This window comes from Rhinopithecus bieti, unplaced genomic scaffold (assembly GCF_001698545.2).
Source record: "Rhinopithecus bieti isolate Rb0 unplaced genomic scaffold, ASM169854v2 scaffold_1306, whole genome shotgun sequence".
NCBI lineage: Eukaryota > Metazoa > Chordata > Mammalia > Primates > Cercopithecidae > Rhinopithecus > Rhinopithecus bieti.
The window spans coordinates 1,650,482-1,671,031 of NW_016803658.1; the positions used below are offsets into that span (position 1 = coordinate 1,650,482).

The window sequence follows — 20,550 nt, forward strand, 5'->3', positions numbered from 1 at the left end:
GGGAGGCTGAGGCAGGAGAATGGCCTAAACCTGGGAGGCGGAGCTTGCAGTGAGCTGAGATCTGGCCACTGCACTCCAGCCTGGGCGACAGAGCGAGACTCCGTCTCAAATAAATAAATAAATAAATAAATAATAAATAAATAAATAAATTTTATTTTAAGAGACAGGATTTTTGCTATATTGCCCAGTCTGGTCTTAACTCCTGGGCTATAGCGATCCTCCCACCTCAGTCTCCCAAGTATCTGGGATTACAGGCACAATCCACTAGACCTGCTCAGAGATCTTTATTGTACACTGGTATACCCAAGTGCCTAGAATAGTACCTGGCACATAGTGGGCACTCAGTAAGTATTTGTTAAACTAATGATCATTGCTCCTTTGGAAGCCTACAAAATCCACAGAAGCAGGAATCACAACTATCTTGTTCTAGGCTTTATTTTCAAACCCTAGCTTACTGCTGATACACAATGGAAGCTCTAAAAGATGGCTGGATTAAAGTGGTAGCTTGAGTTAATTAATACACCGGACCCACTAATGCTTTGTACAAGGAAGACAGATGCCTGGCTGAGATTATTTATAGCATTGTTTCTGTGGGAAAGTGTTTTGGTTTTTTTGTTTGTTTGGGACAGAGTCTCACTCTGTCCCACAGGCTGGAGTGCAGTGGTGCAATCTCGGCTCACTGCAACCTCCTCATCCGGGGCTCAAGCCATCCTCCTGACTCAGCCTCCCGAGTAGCTGGGATTACAGGCGTGCACCACCACTCCCGGCTAATTTTTGTATTTTTAGTAAAGGCGGAGTTTCACCATGTTGGTCAGGCTGGTCTCCAACTCCTGGCCTCAAGTTACTCACCTGCCTCAGCCTCCCAAAATGGTGGGATTACAGACGTGAGTCACTGTGCCTGGCCTGTGAAAAAATGTTTTCTGAGCTTCCATTTGTATATTTATAGAACAAAACTAGTTCCCACATTGGCAGTGCAGGTAGGGCAGAAGCAGAAGCAGAACAACACACAGAGACACCACTAATAGGGCCGCTCCCTTAGGCCTGGTCTTAACCAGCTCTAGGCCAGGTGAAGAGGCTAACTCAACCATGACTGCCTGTCTGTCTCGCCATTGCTTTCTTTTCTCTAGTATAGATGCTCAGGGTCTAATCAGGGACTGATTCTCAACTGGCGCAACCAAGGGACAGTTACATTATCTCCAGTCTCAATTTCCTTATCAGTAATAATAGGCATTTTATCCACACTTTTAGTTTGTGAGGAATAAGGCATGTAGAGGGTTTCACAGAGGGTCGGGAACAAGATCAACCCCTAACCAATGTTAGCCATTATGATTAATGACTTTTCTTAGTTTTTATTTTTGTCTTCCTTCTGCTCACTTTAGCCTAATCACGGTGGGGGCGGTGGGTCAAGCCTGTAATCCCAGCACTCTGGGAGGTAAAGGCGGGCGGATCACCTGAGGTCAGGAGTTGGAGACCAGCCTGCCCAACATGGTGGAATCCGGTCTCCAATAATACAAAAATTAGCCAGGCGTGTTGGCAAGCGTCTGTAGTCCCAGGTACTCGGCAGACTGAGGCTGGAGAATCGCTTGAACCCGGGAGGCGGAGGTTGCAGTGAGCCGAGATGGTGTCACTGCACTCCAGCCTGGGCAACAGAGCGAGACTCCGTATGAAAAAAAAAAACCTAATAGAGGAAAGCACGCGCCCACCCCCTCTCTGAGCATGCGCACCAACGGAATAGCCGCGCCCTTTCCTAATTAAATCATTAACCAAGGTGAGGGTAAGGAAGAAAAGGAGGCTTGGCTAAGTCCCACGCTGATGTGATCAGGTTAAAACTGTGTAAGGCACATTACATCATAGGTTAAAATGCCTGGAAAACTCCGCGCTCTCCTTGCCAGAACTGCAGGCTGGCCGGCCAAGTCTCTGAGAACTCAGGGACTGTGAAACCCGCCCCGGCTCTGCGCTAGCAGGATCCAGGCACCCGCAGCTAATTGGGGAGGGAGGTGACTGCCTGGCTGACTTTTCATTGGCCCAGAGTCACAAAGGCTGCAGGTTCTTCCCCCTTCCGGTCGCTGAGTGGTTGAGGCCGGAAAACAACGCTCACCGTCATTGGCTGAGCCCGGCTGTCAGTCCTTTCGCGTCTCCGCGGCGCGGCACAGCCCAGCGCGGCCTGTAAAGCAGTCTCAAGCCTGCTGCAGGGAGAAGATGGCGGTCGCAGTGAGAACTTTGCAGGAACAGCTAGAAAAGGCCAAAGAGAGCCTTAAGAACGTGGATGAGAATATTCGCAAGCTCACCGGGCGGGATCCGAATGACGTGAGGTAAGGGCTTAACGGGAACTCGGAGCTCGGAGAGGCAGCCCTCTGGTCGGGGTGAATTGGAGGCGGGGAGGGCGGCCAGCCTTCAGAAGGCTGGAACCTCGAGGCCTGTTCGCGGGGCGGCGGGTAAAACCGTGTTCTCGCCGAGGTGGAGAGGCCCAGGCCCCCACCGTAGAGCGCTGGTCTCAGGTCCCTGAGAAAGGAGAGCGAGTCCTGGGTACGCCGGCATGGTTTCTCAGGCCTGTGAGAAGACCCGGACTGCTGATTCCCGCCCTCGGGCCTGCAGGCCCGGAACTGCAGCACAAAGCCCCTTCCCGCTCCGGCGGGCACCCGGCCCAGGGCCGGTCCCGAGACCCTGCCGGGACGCGACCAGCCGCTTCACCCCAGCCTCTTGCCCACGTGCGGCTTCCTCGGGGATGGCGGAATGGGGACCTGATTCAGGCTTTTCAATGTGTGGGGGCATCGCGATGATTATAATTTCTGTGATATAGGCCCTGGAGAAACGAGGAAGTGAAATGAAATAGTACTTCCTGTCCTGTTTCAGACACTTGGGTTTATTTGAAACTATCTTTTTGGAACTTTTGCGATTTTCTCCTTGTGATCCATATCTCTGAAAGTAATTGGTGCAACTATGTGTGTCTGCATATGATCTTGCACTGATTTGTAAATCTCTTACAGGCCCATCCAAGCCAGATTGCTGGCCCTTTCTGGTCCTGGTGGAGGTAGAGGACGTGGTAGTTTATTACTGAGGTAAGATTTCCTTTGGACTTTACTCATGCTGAAACTACTGGTACTTTACTTATAAATATATTGGCTTGCACAAAACCTGTGATAAAATCAATAACCCAGTGTTTGTCGTCTTTGTTTTGTTTAATGCTTATGATAGACTAGGTTTCCGTATAAATACAGTTATCCTGAAAAACTGGAGGTCGAAGAATATATTAAGTGTACCAATTTTGAGTGAACTTAATTCTTATAGTTTAAAGTAACACTAAAAGCATTTTGGGAATGAATGTCCATTTAAGGCTACTTTCGTTGGAAAGGTTTTTAAAATTTCAACCATATTATCTTGTCAGATGGAAATACCGTTTATCTTGTATTTCAAGTGCTTTATGTTGAACATTTTAAATTTCAGGCGTGGATTCTCAGATAGTGGAGGAGGACCCCCAGCCAAACAGAGAGACCTTGAAGGGGCAGTCAGTAGGTAGGTCTATAAAAAGATTCCTGAAGTCTTCTTTAATTTCTGATGTACCACACAAATATAAATATGTATTAATAATAATGCTGTTTGAGCAATATAAAAATTGAGTCGTGTGCCACTTCCCCCCCCCACCAAGTTTTCTTGGTATTTGATTGAACCGAGTCAATTCTCTCAAAACACAGTTCTGCACTCATGATAACCCACAGTTTATCAAAATAAAGGTCATGTGAAGAGTAAACTTGGAAAAATTGTCAATTAGTTACCATTTTTTTCTGACTTGTACTTGAAAAAACTTAACCGGTTTGAAAACTTAGAAAATACAGGAGAGCAAAGTTGTTTGGGCGTTATTTCACACATGTATTTCTTCTCTGCTGGAGGAAAGAATAAAATGGGATGGAGACTTGATAGAACAAAGCTTCTGGAAATGAGTCCTCGAAAGAGAGGGCATTTGCCTTTGGTGTGCAGTTACATAAATACCTTAGTGGTCATTTAAATTAATTTCTGGCCGGGCACAGTGGCTCATCCCTGTAATCCCAGCACTGTGGGAAGCCAAGGCCAGCAGATCACTTGAGCCCAGGAGTTCCAGACCAGCCTAGGTACATGGTGAAATCCCATCCCTACAAAAAGTACAAAAAAGTTACCCAGGCATGCTGGCTCACACCTGTAGTCCCAGCTTGGGAGGATGAGGCAAGAGGATCATTTGAGCCCGGGAGGTCGAGGCTGCAGTGAACTGTGGTGGCACCACTGCACTTCAGCCTGGATGGTATAGTGAAACACCGTCTCAAAAAAAGTAATTTTGTCTATGACAGGCTGGGCGGGGAGCGTCGGACCAGAAGAGAATCACGCCAGGAAAGCGACCCAGAGGATGATGATGTTAAAAAGGTATTGAGATTGAAGGAATTTAAACAAATGTAGTACCTTCACTTTACTACATTTGAAAGCACACCACTCATATGCTAGTTAATTACTGAGATTTTCTTTTTTCTGCAGCCAGCATTGCAGTCTTCAGTTGTAGCTACCTCCAAAGAGCGCACACGTAGAGACCTTATCCAGGATCAAAATATGGATGAAAAGGGAAAGCAAAGGTATTTCCCTGGGGGAAAAAAACTCTTGTGAAAGAATGCAGTTATAAGAAAAATTAAGGGATTGTTCAAGTGTCCTGTAGTGTTTCTTAGAAAATGATGGGTTTAAATGAAATGGATCCTGTTGACAGTAAATTTTCTTATTCTGTTCTTTAGGAACCGGCGAATATTTGGCTTGTTGATGGGTACCCTTCAAAAATTTAAACAAGAATCCACTGTTGCTACTGAAAGGGTATTTATCCAAGTTTTGTTTTGCATCATGTATTTAAGTTATCAAAGTAGTGGATTAATTTTTTTTTTAATCCTTATAGCTCTTTTAAGACTTAATTGTAAATCTAAAATAAAGCCAAATAAAAACTTGGTTTAACTTTTTATAGAGCAGCCTTACTTAAACATTGTGTTGCAATATAACAGTTGTTGATATCATAGCTAATAGCCTTGAAATTTAGGGATCTGGAAAAAAAAGCCTCAGTCTCCATTTCATTAAAGACAAATTGCAGTCAGTACCAAGTGCTAAGTTCTAATTAGTTGGTATCCTGAATTGAAAATGTGAAGCGGCCGGGTGCAGTGGCTCACGCCTGTAATCCCAGCACTTTGGGAGGCCGAGGTAGGCAGATCACCTGAGGTTGGGAGTTTGAGACCAACCTGACCAACATGAGGAAACCCCATCTCTACTAAAAATACAAAATTAGCCAAGTGTGGTGGCACATGCCTGTAATCCCAGCTACTGGGGAGGCTGAAGCAGGAGAATCGCTTGAACCCGGGAGGCGCAGGTTGCAGTGAGCCAAGATCGCGTCATTGCACTCCAGCCTGGGCAACAGGCGCAAAACTCCATCTCAAAAAAAGAAAAAATGTGACACATATGCAGATACTTTTTTTTTTTTTTTTTTTTTGTGGTAGAGATGGGGTTTCATCAAGTTGCCCAGGCTGGGCTGAGCTCAAAGCAATCCATTCACCTCAGCCTCCCAGAGTGCTGGGATGACAGGTGTGAGCCACCATGCCTGGCCTGCAGATACCTTTACATAGTAAAAAAAAAAAAAAAAAAAAATTGAGTCAGAGTTTGGCTCTTCTTGCCCAGGCTGGAGTGCAGTAGCGTGATCTCAGCTCACTGCAGCCTCTGCTTCCGGGGTTCAAGTGATTCTCCTGCTTCAGCCTCCCAAGTAGCTGGGATTATAGGTGGGCACGACCATGCCCTGCTAATATTTTTGTGTTTTTAGTAGAGGTGGTGTTTCACCGTGTTGGTCAGGCTGGTCTCAAACTCCTGACTTCAGATGATTTACCTACCTCTAATGTTTCACATAATTAGTATGTGTAATAACTTTTTATTATGATTGAACTGAAATCATATATACCTTGTGTGTATTTCTTGTAACTATTTCAACACATAAGTATTAAAGCAGGCTACTTAACTTTTAGCAAAAGCGGCGCCAGGAAATTGAACAAAAACTTGAAGTCCAGGCAGAAGAAGAAAGAAAGCAGGTTGAAAATGAAAGGAGAGAACTGTTTGAAGAGAGGCGTGCTAAACAGACAGAACTGCGGCTTTTGGAACAGAAAGTTGAGCTTGCGCAGCTGGTGAGTGGTAATTTGGAATTCTAAGATTGGTAATCCTTTATATTTACAAAAGCACTGACCTTTTACCTTTTCTTTAGCAAGAAGAATGGAATGAACATAATGCCAAAATAATTAAATATATAAGAACTAAGACAAAGCCCCATTTGTTTTATATTCCTGGAAGAATGTGTCCTGCTACCCAAAAATTAATAGAAGAGTCACAGAGAAAAATGAATGGTAAGTGTGTGAAGAGGTCCATTGAATTGTTCATAGCGGCTAAGGTAGTATGTTCATACGCACAAGTTTGTTTTCTAAAATAATTATGATTCAGTGATTGGTTTGCTGTGTTTGGTTTTTTTAAAAAAAATAAGATATAAGATATTCTAGGCCGGGCTCTGTGGTTCACGCCTGTAATCCCAGCACTTTGGGAGGCCGAAGCAGGCCAATCACGAGGTCAGGAGATCGAGACCATCCTGGTTAACACAGTGAAACCCCGTCTCTAGTCTCTACTAAAAATACAAAAAAAAAATAGCTGGGCATGGTGGTGGAAGCCTGTAATTCCAGCTACTTGGCAGGCTGAGGCAGGAGAATCACTTGAACCTGGGAGGCAGAAGTTGCAGTGAGCCAAGATCGCTCCACTGAACCTCCAGCCTGGGCAACAGATCTAGACTCCGTCTCAAAAAAAAAAAGATACATTCTGAGATGCTGGTGAGTTTGTAGTATAGGAATATTTGTATCATGGAGTTTAATGTGAAAGTTATAGACAGTGCTTATGCATCTGTATTCCTTAAGCATTTGTGTATAATTTTTTTTTTGCATGCTACTCTTACTCTGATAAAATGCTAATAAGACAAATGTGAAAACCAACAGATTCTAGATGGAACACACATGGAAGGATAGACACTGCTAAGATGATGATTTGTCTCTTTGGGATCAGAAAAATTAATACATAAAGATTAATCTGTTTTCTTCATCAGTTAGAAAATGTCTAGTTCTGTCTGCCACTAATTTCTAGTATATAGATTTCCCATGGATCTTTGCTTTTATAATTTTATGTCAGTTTGTAATTACTTAATTGCCATGGTAGTATTTTGTCATAACTTTACAAAAACAAATCCAGATGAAGCTTAATGACAATTTGTGACCAGTTGTAAAATTGTGGCTTTGAATTTTCTTAATCGGTAAATTTTACACATGTAAATTTTTATTCTTTAGCTTTATTTGAAGGTAGACGCATCGAATTTGCAGAACAAATAAATAAAATGGAGGCTAGGCCTAGAAGACAATCAATGAAGGAAAAAGAGCATCAGGTGGTGCGTAATGAAGAACAGAAGGCGGAACAAGAAGAGGGTAAGGTGGCTCAGCGAGAGGAAGAGTTGGAGGAGACAGGTAATCAGCACAATGATGTAGAAATAGAGGAAGCAGGAGAGGAAGAGGAAAAGGAAATAGCGATTGTTCATAGTGATGCAGAGAAAGAACAGGAGGAGGAAGAACAAAAACAGGAAATGGAGGTTAAGATGGAGGAGGAAACTGAGGTAAGGGAAAGTGAGAAGCAGCAGGATAGTCAGCCTGAAGAAGTTATGGATGTGCTAGAGATGGTTGAAAATGTCAAACATGTGATTGCTGACCAGGAGGTAATGGAAACTAATCGAGTTGAAAGTGTAGAGCCTTCAGAAAATGAAGCTAGCAAAGAATTGGAACCAGAAATGGAATTTGAAATTGAGCCAGATAAAGAATGTAAATCCCTTTCTCCTGGGAAAGAGAATGTCAGTGCTTTAGACATGGAAAAGGAGTCTGAGGAAAAAGAAGAAAAAGAATCTGAGCCCCAACCTGAGCCTGTGGCTCAGACTCAGCCTCAGCCCCAGCCCCAGCCCCAGCCTCAGCTTCAATCTCAGTCCCAACCAGTACTCCAGTCCCAGCCTCCCTCTCAGCCTGAGAATTTGTCATTAGCTGTTTTACAGCCAACACCCCAAGTTACTCAGGAGCAAGGGCATTTACTACCTGAGAGGAAGGAGTTTCCTGTAGAGTCTGTAAAACTCACTGAGGTACCAGTAGAGCCAGTCTTGACAGTACATCCAGAGAGCAAGAGCAAAACCAAAACTAGGAGCAGAAGTAGAGGTCGAGCTAGAAATAAAACAAGCAAGAGTAGAAGTCGAAGCAGTAGCAGTAGTAGTTCTAGTAGCAGTTCAACCAGTAGCAGCAGTGGAAGTAGTTCTAGCAGTGGAAGTAGTAGCAGTCGTAGTAGTTCCAGTAGCAGCTCCAGTACAAGTGGCAGCAGCAGCAGAGATAGTAGCAGCAGCACTAGTAGTAGTAGTGAGAGTAGAAGTCGGAGTAGGGGCCGGGGACATAATAGAGATAGAAAGCACAGAAGGAGCGTGGATCGGAAGAGAAGGGATACTTCAGGACTAGAAAGAAGTCACAAATCTTCAAAAGGTGGTAGTAGTAGAGATACAAAAGGATCAAAGGATAAGAATTCCCGGTCCGACAGAAAGAGGTCTATATCAGAGAGTAGTCGATCAGGCAAAAGATCTTCAAGAAGTGAAAGAGACCGAAAATCAGACAGGAAAGACAAAAGGCGTTAATGGAAGAAGCCAGGCTTTCTTAGCCATTCTTTGCAGCAGAAGATTTCTTGATATAAAAGGATTACCTGTCCTTGTAAGGAGGATGCTGCCTTAAGAATTGCATGTTGTAAAAAATCTTTTTGGAAAATACAGACTGTTTGTTTACCAGACATTCTTGTACTTTTGCATAATTTTGTAAGAGTTATTTATCAAAATTATGTGAGGTTCCAAAATATGTAAAATGATAATAATAAAAAAAGATTAACATCCCTTGTCATCTTTTTTAAATATCCTATACTCTTCAGTAAGAATCTGTATATTTTAATAGGCAAATCTTTAAGTCTGTTCCCTTCTAATTCTGTATCATACATTGCTTTTGTAGAAATAAATGTGTGCTTATTTCATTATTTTTGGGATGTCCTCGTTGACACTTGTATAATAAATATCCTCTTTATCATTTTCAGCTTTTAACACTAGATACTGCACGTGATTAGAATGTTTTGAAGGTTTCCTCGTTTTTATTTGCCTTGGACAATTTTGAGTTGTCAGAGTCAGAGCTTTGCAGCTTTGAGGGGGAACAATTCTCTTTAAAATCGTTTGCTATTTTCTAATCTCCCTTGTTATTTTAATCTAAGCGTTTTCCCGTTTCTCATTTTAACCATATGTTTGGTAGATAACTTGAAACAGTATGATCTGGTTGGCATTTTCTTCCTGATGATGGGAGCGTCATTCTTTTGTCTTCATGGTTACTTGTGTGGTATACATCTGTTAAAGAAAATCCACTTCTTTCTAGGGGAGGGAGGTAGAAAAGTATCTCTCAAACTTGGTTTTTGAGTTTGTGTCTTGTCTTAACTTTTGTGTTGGCTCTAACTGAAACATGCCGATATGTTTTCAAGAATTTTGTTTAAGGAAGTATTGTATGGAAGTCCACAAAATGAAGGAAGTTCATCTAGGTTTTAATATGTAAGCAAGATAACACACAAGTGTACCAAGTTATTATTAACTTTGTTGTTTTACAAATTTGTATGAACTTGGAGTATCTGTTGCCCATTACTATACATGTGCAAATAAATGTGGCTTAGACTTGCGTGACTGCTTAAGACTAGTACTTGTATTAACTTTCTGATGCTTTATACAAGAGAGCACTTAAATTGCAAATGACCTTTTTTGAGTTTAACATTGTAGCTTTAGCCTTGACTTTGAATATTCATTATGCCTTCCCTTGACAAGTAAATGGTTACAGTGAAAATGTGAAGAAGTATTTCCAGTTAGTTTTTGTGTGTATATAACTCACTTGTGTAAGTGGATGTGTTAAAAGATCTTTTAAAAATCCTTTTATTGGAGTAATTATTAAAACAGTAAATGCATAGAGCTTTGCAGAGCAATCTGTATCCGTGAGCCAGTTTCACCATTAGTATCTTCATCTGTGGCTTATCCAGCAAAATGTTGCATTTCCTGTGTGCCCTGGCAGGAAAGAGGTTGGTAAATAGTGAATTAAAGGGATGATCATAAAATTTAACCTGGTTAAAAAGCACCTTATTTGATGACTGTTTGTGTGCACTAAAATCCTTTGTACAAATTAAGTTTTGTCCACTCATTTGTACCTGGAAAATCTGAATAGTATTCATGTTCATGTTGCTTATAGAAAAGACTAGTATTGGCTTGAAGCTCTACTATTGGAGGGGTAGTAATGAGGGTATAATGAATGCTTGAGGGGAAAGGAGTAATTTTCAATAATTTCAGCTAAGTGCTACCGATCATAGTATATGAAAGGAATTTTTATATGGAATGCTTGATGGATTTGCATGTCATCCTTGTGCAGGGGCCATTTTAATCTGTTTCTTTTTTTTTTTTCTCAGAGACAGGGTCTTACTCTTGTCACCCAGGCTGGAAGTGCAGTGGCACAAACCATCTGACTGCAGCTTTGACCTCCTGGGCTCAAGGGATCCTCCCACCTCAGCCTACCAAGTACCTGGGACTACAAGTGTGCACCACCATGCCCAGTTAATTTTTTATTTTTTGTAGAGACAGGATCTCACTATGTTGCCCAGGCTGGTCTCGAACTCTTGGGCTCAAACGATACTCCTGCCTTGGCCTCTGAAAGTGCTGGAATTACCGGCATGAGCCACCACTTTTGGGCTGTGTTCCAATTTTAGTATCTGCTGCTGAAGTGAGCACAGGAATTTTAATAACAGATTGTACTAACATTTTCAAGTGGTGTGCATTTTTAGGTTGGAAGGTTTTAAGTTTTAAAATACAAGATTTTATATTTTTTTGGTTCCAATCAATGCTTTATCCTTGAACTAAAATTTTATGGAACTTGATGTTTAGAGAACCATGGAATTGTTCACTTGAAAAGACACAAGGAATAAGTTAGAATATAAAAGTAATGACAGTTGCCCAGGGGGAAAAGACATTCAGTAGTCTTCCGACTGGAGATTATAAACTAGTGTTTATGGTTGAGTGCAGTGGCCTGTAATTCCCAACACTTTGGGAGGCTGAGGTGGGAATGTTGCTTGAGCCCAGGAGCTGAAGACCAGCCTGGGCAACATGGCAAAAACCTGTCTACAAAAAGAAAAACTAGCTGAGTGTGGTGGCATGAGCCTGAGTCCCAGCTACTCTGGAGGCTGAGGCAGGAGGATTGCTTGAGCCCAGGAGGTTGAGGTGCAGTAGCTATGATCACACTACTGCACTCCATCCTGGGTGAGTGAGACCCTGTCTAAAAAATAACAAAAAAAACCCAAATAGTGTTTATGGAAAACTTAGGAGCTGAAAGGGGATAGAGATGGCGAGTTAGGACTGAAATCAGTTTAGAGCTGTATTAGGAAAGAGGCTGGGTGCTATGGCTCACACCTGTAATCCCAGCAATTTGGGAGGCTGAGGCTAGAGGATGGATGGCTTGAAGCCAGGAGTTCAGCACTGGCCTGGGCATCAGCAAGACCCTATCTCTACAAAAAATAAAAAAATTTAGCCAGGTGTGTGCCTGTGGTTCTAGCTACTTGGGGGGCTGAGGTGGGAGGATTGCTTGAACCCAGGAGTTAGAGGTTATAGTGAGCTTTGATGGCGCCACTGCATTCCATAGTGGTGACAGACTGTCTCAAAAAAAAAAATCAGCAGGGACGTCTAAGGGTCTTTTAAGGAAACATCTTTTAAGATACCAAGGTTTGGATAACAACCAAAATAAAGACAGTTTGAACTTCAATGAGTTGTATTTCCAATCTAGGGTCCTTCTACACACTATCTAGAATGATAACGATTTACATGATTACTCAGGTAATTTGGGCAAAGCAAAATCCACCACACCAATAATGTATTGACATAAATTCAGAAGGGAAAAGAGTAGTGATTACATGGGCCAATGCTATTAGAGTCAGTCATTAAGATGTGGGTTTAAAGTACATAAATAAGAATTTCTAGGCTGGGCACGGTAGCTCACGCCTGTAATCCCAACACTTTGGGAGGCGGAGGTGGGTGGATCACGAGGTCAGGAGATTGAGACCATCCTGGCTAACAGTGAAACCCCGTCTCAACTAAAAATACAAAAAAAAAAAAATTAGCTGGGCCTGGTGGCAAGCACGTGTAGTCCCAGCTACTTGAGAGGCTGAGGCAGGAGAATGGCATGAACCAGGGAGGTGGAGCTTGCAATGAGCTGAGATGGCGCCACTGCACTCCAGCCTGAGTGACAAGAGTTTTGCTGTTTCCCAGGCTGGAGTGCAATGGCGTGATCTCGGCTCACTGCAACCTCTGCCCCCCAGGTTCAGGAATTTCTTTTATGGCTACTATTGTGTAAAAAATTTTTTATGACTAGTCAAACTTTAAAATCTCTTCTGAAATCCAACTGGACAAACCCAACTCATTTTTCCTTTCTGAGGTTAAAATGAATGGCATTAAATCACATAGCCCAGAAAACATAGCTGTGTATTTGGTTCGATACCACTGCTCTAGTAAGCCAGTGGGGTAGAGACTACAACTTGGTAAAAATAAACAAGAGGTATCATCTGAGAATGTTTTTCTTACACCTTTCATTGTCTCACCTAGTGTGATTTTTTTTTTTTTTTTTTTTTTTTTTAAATAGAGATGGGGGTCTTGCCCTGTTGCCCAGGCTGGTTTCAAACTCCCGAGCTCAAGCGATCTTCCCATTTTGGCCACCCTAAGTGCTAAGATTACAGGTGTGAGCTACCATGTCCAACCAATCTTTTCAAAAAAGGAACTTAAATAATTATACTAAAAAAATATGATACTCAAATGCCTGCAACTCTGCTTTCCATGGCCAATTGACTACCCTATTTAAATTTGTAACAGCTACCACTCCTTGCCATGACTGTCCCAAAATCTTTGGTGTTTTTTTCCGTAACAATTAGCACTGTATTTTGTAGTACTTCTGCTTATTGTCTGCTTCCTGATAGAATGCAAGCTCCATGAAAACGGGGATTTTTAATTTCTCCCCCCCACCGCATTGTATTACACAAACCTAAAATACTACCTGTGCAAAACAGGTTTTCAGTATTATGAATGAATTACGACAGGTCTATAACATGGCTTAAGTGACTTGGTCTCTGTCTTTCCCACTTTCTTTCCTCTCTTCCAGCACATCCAAATGTGTTTATTTGAACCAATGAGCCAAGTCAGATCCTGAAATGTGTCTTCATTTTCTTCCAAATAATGGAGACAACAGTTTCTGTGACATTTTTTGTAAATATTTTGTGTGCTGTGCAGCTAAAGGGTGACCAGAGTGCTGCTTTTACATAATAGATCTGAAAAGGAGTATGGAGACATCAAAATTATTTGGGGCTCTTTGTCAAATTACTCAGCCTTTTTGGATATTTCAGATATAGCCCAACCCTTTAAGGCTCTTTGTTGTCTTAGTGAACTAACGTTACCTCTTTAAATATGTTATATATTTCTGTTTTGATGGATGAAGAACAAAGTTATCTAGGAACTGAGATTATATAATGAAGGTTAAAAGGGCTTTTGTTTCTCTTCTAATTTCTTATTTATGTGAATTTAGTTGCCTTGCATACCCTCAGACTTATTTTTAATCCAGGTACCCACTCCCTCAAATCACACTCCTTTTGTCCAGTTTTCTGTATTAAGACCTGCCATTTGTAATGTTCTAGACTCTACATCAGATAATCCTGACCTTTCCAAAAATTTGCTTTTTGACAGCCAGCACGTTAACTATAAGGAATGATCTTTGATTGTGGAATTCAGTGTCCCCTGGTGCTCTAGAGTAAAATAGGGGTGAGTGGGGAACGGACCACAAAATAAATGCACCCTTCAAATTTAAGTTTTCTGTTAATGCTTGTTGGGCCTTTGTTCTCACAGCCCTGTGTATGTGCTTCTGTTTATAGGTACATATCCACAGAGCAGTATGTTCAAGGCTGCTGACCTTTGTGTTAGAAATGCAAAATGCTAGGCTTGGTATCATGGCTCACACCTGTAATCCCAGCACTTTGGGAGGCCGAGGCAGGCAGATCACCTGAGGTCAGGAGTTTGAGACCAGCCTGGCCAACATGGCAAAACCCTGTCTCTACAAAAATGGAAAAATTAGTCTGGTGTGGCACCTGCCTGTACTCCCAGCTACTTGGGAGGCTAAGGCAGGAGAATCGCTTGAACCTGGGAGGTGGAGGTTGCAGTGAGCCGAGATTGTGTCACCACAATGCCCACTCCAGCCTGGGCAATAGAGTGAGACTCCGTCTCAAAAAAAAAAAAGAAAAAAAGAAATACAAAATGCTGTTCTCATGCAAATGATGTGATAATTGGGTCACCAGGGAAGGCTTTGCAGGTGAAGTGACCTGGAAGAATAAAGAAAAGCTATTTAATAGCTCTTGAGCATATGTTGTATTCCAGGTACTGTTCTAATTACTGAGTTACAACAGTGAACAAAACAAAAATTTCTGCCTTCATAGAGCCTACATTTGCAGGAGGTGCAGAAAAGGGCCAAATGAGAGTGATAAATGTTAGAGAGAGAAAGGGAAGGAAGGTTAGGAGTACTGAAGTGGGATGGCTTTGCAGTTTTAGGTAGGATGGTCAATGCCTTGCTGAGGTGACATTTAGAGATCAGATAGGTAAAGACGCAGGCCATTTGGGTATCTGAGGGAAGAGAATTCCAAGCAAAGGAATAACAAGACTGGTCCTTTCAATAAATAGTAAAGAGCCCTGTGGCTGGAGCAGTGTATGCAAGGGAGGAAAATGGTAAAGTAATTCAGAGAGGTAGTAGTCAATGAAAATGGCTGAGGATTTGCTACAACTGGAGAAACACAACAAGCCCATCATGGTCTTGAACCCAAGTTGGATAAATATTGACAACCAAAATAAGTGACTGAGGCCTAAGTCTTAGTCATCGAGGTTTATTGAGCTAGCTTGAGGGCATGCGCGGTGGGAAAAAAAATCTTGTAAAAACTTGTTTCACGGATGTATCTGACTGTTTTTTTCCAAAGAAGTTCTCGGGAGGTTTAGTATTTATACATTTTCCTTTAAACGTCTGAGGAGGGTGAGGATGGCAGTGAGATGAATTATTACAGACTTATGAGACTTTAGTTAGTGCACAGTAAATCTGCATTTTACATAAGGTGAGGTGAACATTTGAAGAAACAGGAATAGAGGAAGCAGAGGGGTGAAGGACTGATTAATCTTGTCTTTGTTCTCTACCTGGGGAGATAAGCTAGTAATCGACATTATCAATGTGGAGTCTTGAAAGGGCTGCTTTCTGGTTAGCCCTTGGGGAGGAAAGCCTAATGGCAGTTGGTGAGGGAGTAGGTATAATGAGGCATGTTGGACCTCTCATCCCCTCATAGCTGCGAACTCAGTTTCCCAGGTTTCTCTGGGTTCCCCTTGGCTAAGAGGGAGTCCATTCAGCTGGGGACTTATAATTTTATTTTTATTTCTCAGTATAAAAACCACAGTTGGCCAGGTGTGGTGACTCTCATGCCTGTAATCCTAGCACTTTCCGGGGCTGAGGTGGGCAGATCGCTTGAGCCCCAGGGGTTCGAGACCAGCCTGGGCAACATGGTGAAAACTGCCTCTACAAAAAATACAAAAATTAGCTGGGCATAGTGGCGGGAACCTGTAGTCCTAGCTACTCCAGAGATGGAGGTGGGAGGATCACCTGTGCCTGGGAGGTTGAGGCTGTGGTGAGCTGTGATTGTGCCACTGCACTCCAGCCTGGGTGACAGAATGAGACCAGGTCTCAAAAAAATAAGTAATTTTTTAAAAAACCATACTTGGTCACATCATAATAAAACTTTTGAAAACCAAATAAAATCCCAGATGTATGAGAATTTCTCATCTTTTTATTATCTATTTCTAGCTTAATTCCACTTTCATTAAAGAGCATTCTCTGTGTAGTTTCAATCACTTAAAATTTGTTGAGAGTTGTTGTTGGGCCCTGCATATGATTAAGTTTGGAAACTATAGGCCTGTGGCCCTGAAAAAAAAGTTGATTCTTTAGCTATTATATGCAGTTTAGTTTGTGCCAATTAGGTCAATTTTATTACTTGTATTATTTACATCTTTTATATCCTTACCAAGTCTTTGTGGGCTTGTTCTATCACATACCAAGGGAAGAATGTTAAAATCTCCCTCTGTGATTTGTGGATTTATCTTTCTCCTTTATATTTTCTTTTCTTTTTTTCTTTTTTTTTTTTTTTTTTTTTTTTGAGATGGAGCCTAGTTCTCTCGTCCAGGCTGGATTGCAGTGGCACCATCTTGGCTCACTGCAACCTCCGCCTCCTGGGCTCAAGTGATTCTCCTGCTTCAGCCTCCCGAGTAACTGGGATTACAGGCACCTGCCACCGTGCCCAGCTAATTTTTGTATTTTTAGTAGAGACGGGGTTTCTCTGTGTTGGCCAGGCTGGCCTCGAACTCCTGATCTTCCGATCCACCCGCCTCTGCCTCTCAAAGTGCTGGGATTACAAGCATGAGCCACCACACCCGACCTCTCTTTTCTATTTTTATTTTACATATTTTGAGGTTATTATAGTAGGTGCATATACATTTAAAATTGCTTCATCTTCCTTATGAATTAATCCTTTTGGAATTTTCAGATGTCTGTATTTCAAACAAGGCTTTTGTCTTAAAGTCTACTCTGCCTGCCATTAGTATAGCTACTTAACCTTTCTTTGGGATAATGTTGGTATGGTTTATCTTTTCCTATCCTTTTACTTTCAAGCTTTCTGTAATCCTTTTATTTAACAATGTGTCTTATAAGCAGGTTTTTAAAAAAAAAAAATTAGGACAGCCTTTGTCTTGGCATAGTCTGCTTAAGTTTATTGACACGTTTAGGTTCAAATCTACCATTTTACTAATTGCCTTTTCTTTCTTTTTTTTTTTTTTTTTTTGAGACGGGAGTCTTATTGTCACCCAGGTTGGAGTACAGTGGTGCAATCTCGGCTCACTGCAGTCTCCACCTCCCGGGCTCAAGTGATTCTTCTGCCACAGCCTCCTAAGTAGCTGGGACCTGTACAGGCCTGCACCATCACAGCTGGCTAATTTTTTGTATTTTTGGTAGAGACAGGGTTTTGCCATGTTGGCCAGGCTAGTATCAAACTCCTGAGCTCAAGAGATCCAGTTAAATAGATCTACCCTCCTCGTCCTCCCAAAGGGTTGGGATTAGAGGCGTGAGCTACCGAGCCCCAGCTAATTGCCCTCACTCCCCGCCTTTTTTTTTGTTTTGCCTATTTTGTGTATCTTTTTCTTCCTTTGAGCTGGATGAATAATTATTAATCTGTTATCCCCCTCTATTAACTCGATACTTGTGCATTCTTTTACGGTTGCTTCAGTGGTTTTCAGTTTTCCTAGAATTTATAACACACATCCATGCATGATGCAAGACCCTTAGAACATTTTATGCCATTTATAGTACTTTTTCTATGTAGTTTGTCTTCTTATATTTTAAGTCTCGCAATACATTATTATTGATTTATACAACATTCAGTATTCATTTATTGAATACTGCTTTTTAACATTGCTTTTCATACTTTCTTACATCTGTGGATCTTGCTCTGTTGCGCAGGCTGGAATGTCATGGTGCAATCTCGGCTTGCTGCAGCCTTGACCTCCTGGGCTTGAGGATCCCAAAGTGTTGGGATGACAGGTGTGAGCCACCACACCTGGCCACTTATGATTTATTTATTGTAAGAACATTCAAAATCCTTTCTTCTAGCTATTTGAAATTTACAATGCAGCCTGGGGAACTGGGAAAAACCCCAGCTCTACAAAACACACACACACAAATTAGCCGGGCATAGAGGCATGCACCTGTCATCCCAGCTACTCGGGAGGCTGGGGTGGGAGGATCACTTGAGCCCAGGAGGTAGAGGTTGCAGTGAGCTGAGATTGTGCCATTGCACTCCAGCCTGGGCGACAGAGTGATACCCTGTCTCAAAACAAAAAGCAAATAACAAACAATGCGTTATTGTTAGCTATAGTCACCCTACTGTACAATAGAGTACCAGAACTTAGTCCTCCTATTTAACTGTAACATTGTACCCATTGACCAACCTCCTTCCATTTACACCTTCCTTCTATTCTCCCCAGTCTCTGGTAACCACTATTCTATTCTCAACTTCTATGAGATCAGTTTTGTTTAGATTCAACATATGAGTGAATGAGGTAATGTGTTGTCTTTCTGTTCTTGGCTTATTTCATTTAATATACTGTTTTCCAGGCTCATCAATGTTGTTGCAAGTGACAGGATTTTATTCTTTTTTAATGCCTGAATAGTATTCCATTGCTCATACATGCCACATTGTCTTAGCCTGAAGAACATCTTTTAGAATTTCCATTAATGTGGATCTTCTGGTGATATTATCTCAGTTTTTGTTTGTCATAAAATTACTTCACCTACCTTTGTGGAGGATATATTTGTTAGTGTGGAGTTCTATTGGTGAGTATTTTCTTTCTGCGATTTGAATTATTGTTTTAATTATCTGTTTTCTGCATTCTATCGTTTGTGTTGAGAAGCCACATGACAGTCTCCTTTGAAGGTAATTCAAACCTTTTCCCTGAAGGGAGATGGAGGCAGGGAGTAGATTAAATACTCCAGTCCAGAAGATTTCATTAATTAATTTTATCAATTTATACAAATTCTTCCAGAGAATGGAGGAAAAGGGATCACTTCTTAGCTCATTTAATGAGGTGTATATGACCCTGATAGCAGGAGGTCACAAAGATACCACAAGAAAGGGAAAATTGCATGGTAACCTCACATATATATGTAAAAATCTTACACAAAATATTAGAAGATTTAAGTCCAGCCATATATGAAAAGGATACACAATCGTGTAATATTGAACACTTTCCCCTTGAGATTGGGAACAAAATAAGATATCCACTATTCCTGCATGTATTCAACATTTTACTGGATGAAACATCTTAGTGCAGTAAGCCAAGAAGATGAAATAGATGGGAGGAAGATTGGAAAGGAAAAATGAAAACTGTCTACGCAGAAGACCATAAAATATTGAGAGAAATTTTAAAAGAAATAGGTAGAAGAATGTACCAGGCTCAATCCTTAGAAGATTCACTATAATAAAGATGTTAGCCAGGTGCGGTGGTTCACTTCTGTAATCCCAGCACTTTGGGAGACTGAGGCGGGCGGATCACGAGGTCAGGAGATCGAGACCATCCTGGCTAACACAGTGAAACCCCGCCTCTACTAAAAAATAAAAAAAAATTAGCCGGGGGTGGTGGCGGGCACCTGTAGTCCCCGCTACTAGGGGCGCTGAGGCAGGAGAATGGCGTGAACGTGGGAGGTGGAGCTTGCAGTGAGCCAAGATCGCTCCACTGCATTCCAGCCTGGGTGACACAGTGAGATTCCGTCTCAAAAAAAAAAAAAAAAAAAGCTGTTAATATTCATCAGGTTGTTCTTCAGATTCAATAAAATTCCAGTAGAGATTTCAGCAGTGTGTTTTGGAAGAGGGAAGTGAGGTACGAGAAAATGGATAAGCTGCTTCTAAAATGTGTATAGGAACAGAAAAGGTAAAGAACTAAAACAACCTTGAAGAAAAAAGTGAAGACTTTTCTCTAGCAGACAGCAAGACTTTTAGACCAGATGCAGTGGCTCATACCTGTAATCCCTGCACTTTGGGAAGCTGAGGCTGGAGGATCGCTTGAGACCAGGAGTCCAGGGCTAGCCTGGGCAACAAAGTGAGACACCTTCTCTACAAAAAATTAAAAAAAAAAAAAAGCTGGGTGTGGTGGCGCACTCCCGTATGTAGTCCCAGCAATTTGGGAGGCTGAGGTGGGAGGATCACTTGAACTTGGGAATTCAAGGCTGCAGTGAATGGTGGTTGTGCCACAGTACTCCAGCCTGGGCAACAGAGCAAAACCCTATCTCAAAGCAACAACAAAAACCCCTATTCTTCAATATAAACAAATAAAAACATGATTATTCCAGCTATCCCCTTTTCTGTTACTGCAGAGTTTTCATGAAGAAGGGGGGAAATTTCAATGGAGGATTTTTTTTTTTTTTAAAGTTGTGGGTGGAGGGTGGGGGAGAAGAGAGTAGAGGACATAGTGTGGCCTTTGAAAGATTGTAATGTACTTGCCATAACTAGTGCTGTTTAAACTTGTTCTTCAAAATACCTCTTACATGTAGAGGAAAAAAATGCCCCCAAATGTAGAAAAAGGATGAGCTCAACCATAAAACTTCTTTGTTTTTTGAAGGTTCGGATTTTATTTAAAAATTCACTCAAATTTGTTTCTGCAAAGACTCCTTTTATCTCATTTTCTGCCTCTAATTTGACAAAAGTTTCCTTGGGATCTCAGAAATAATTTTAAGAAGATTTTGGCTGGGCACGGTGGCTCATACCTGTAATCCCAGCACTTTAGGAGGCCAAGGCGGG

At 41.8% G+C, this 20,550-nt stretch overlaps 1 protein-coding gene across 1 annotated transcript; it reads left to right on the forward strand.

The window, feature by feature from the left end:
* The first annotated feature begins 2,090 nt into the window (after positions 1 to 2,090).
* PNN (pinin, desmosome associated protein) lies at positions 2,091 to 9,804 on the forward strand. Its single transcript, XM_017895523.1, has 9 exons — positions 2,091 to 2,312; positions 2,988 to 3,059; positions 3,445 to 3,513; positions 4,320 to 4,392; positions 4,501 to 4,595; positions 4,749 to 4,824; positions 6,009 to 6,164; positions 6,242 to 6,380; positions 7,359 to 9,804. The coding sequence occupies exons 1-9, from the start codon at positions 2,200 to 2,202 to the stop codon at positions 8,723 to 8,725; spliced, it is 2,160 nt and encodes a 719-aa protein (XP_017751012.1). The 5' UTR covers positions 2,091 to 2,199; the 3' UTR covers positions 8,726 to 9,804.
* Positions 9,805 to 20,550: the final 10,746 nt, after the last annotated feature.

Coding starts and splice junctions, on each gene's coding strand:
- PNN (XM_017895523.1), top strand. CDS start 2,200: ATGGCGGTCGCAGTGAGAACTTTGCAGGAACAGCTAGAAAAGGCCAAA. Junction 3,060..3,444: donor CGTGGTAGTTTATTACTGAG/GTAAGATTTCCT, acceptor TTTAAATTTCAG/GCGTGGATTCTCAGATAGTG. Junction 3,514..4,319: donor CTTGAAGGGGCAGTCAGTAG/GTAGGTCTATAA, acceptor TGTCTATGACAG/GCTGGGCGGGGAGCGTCGGA.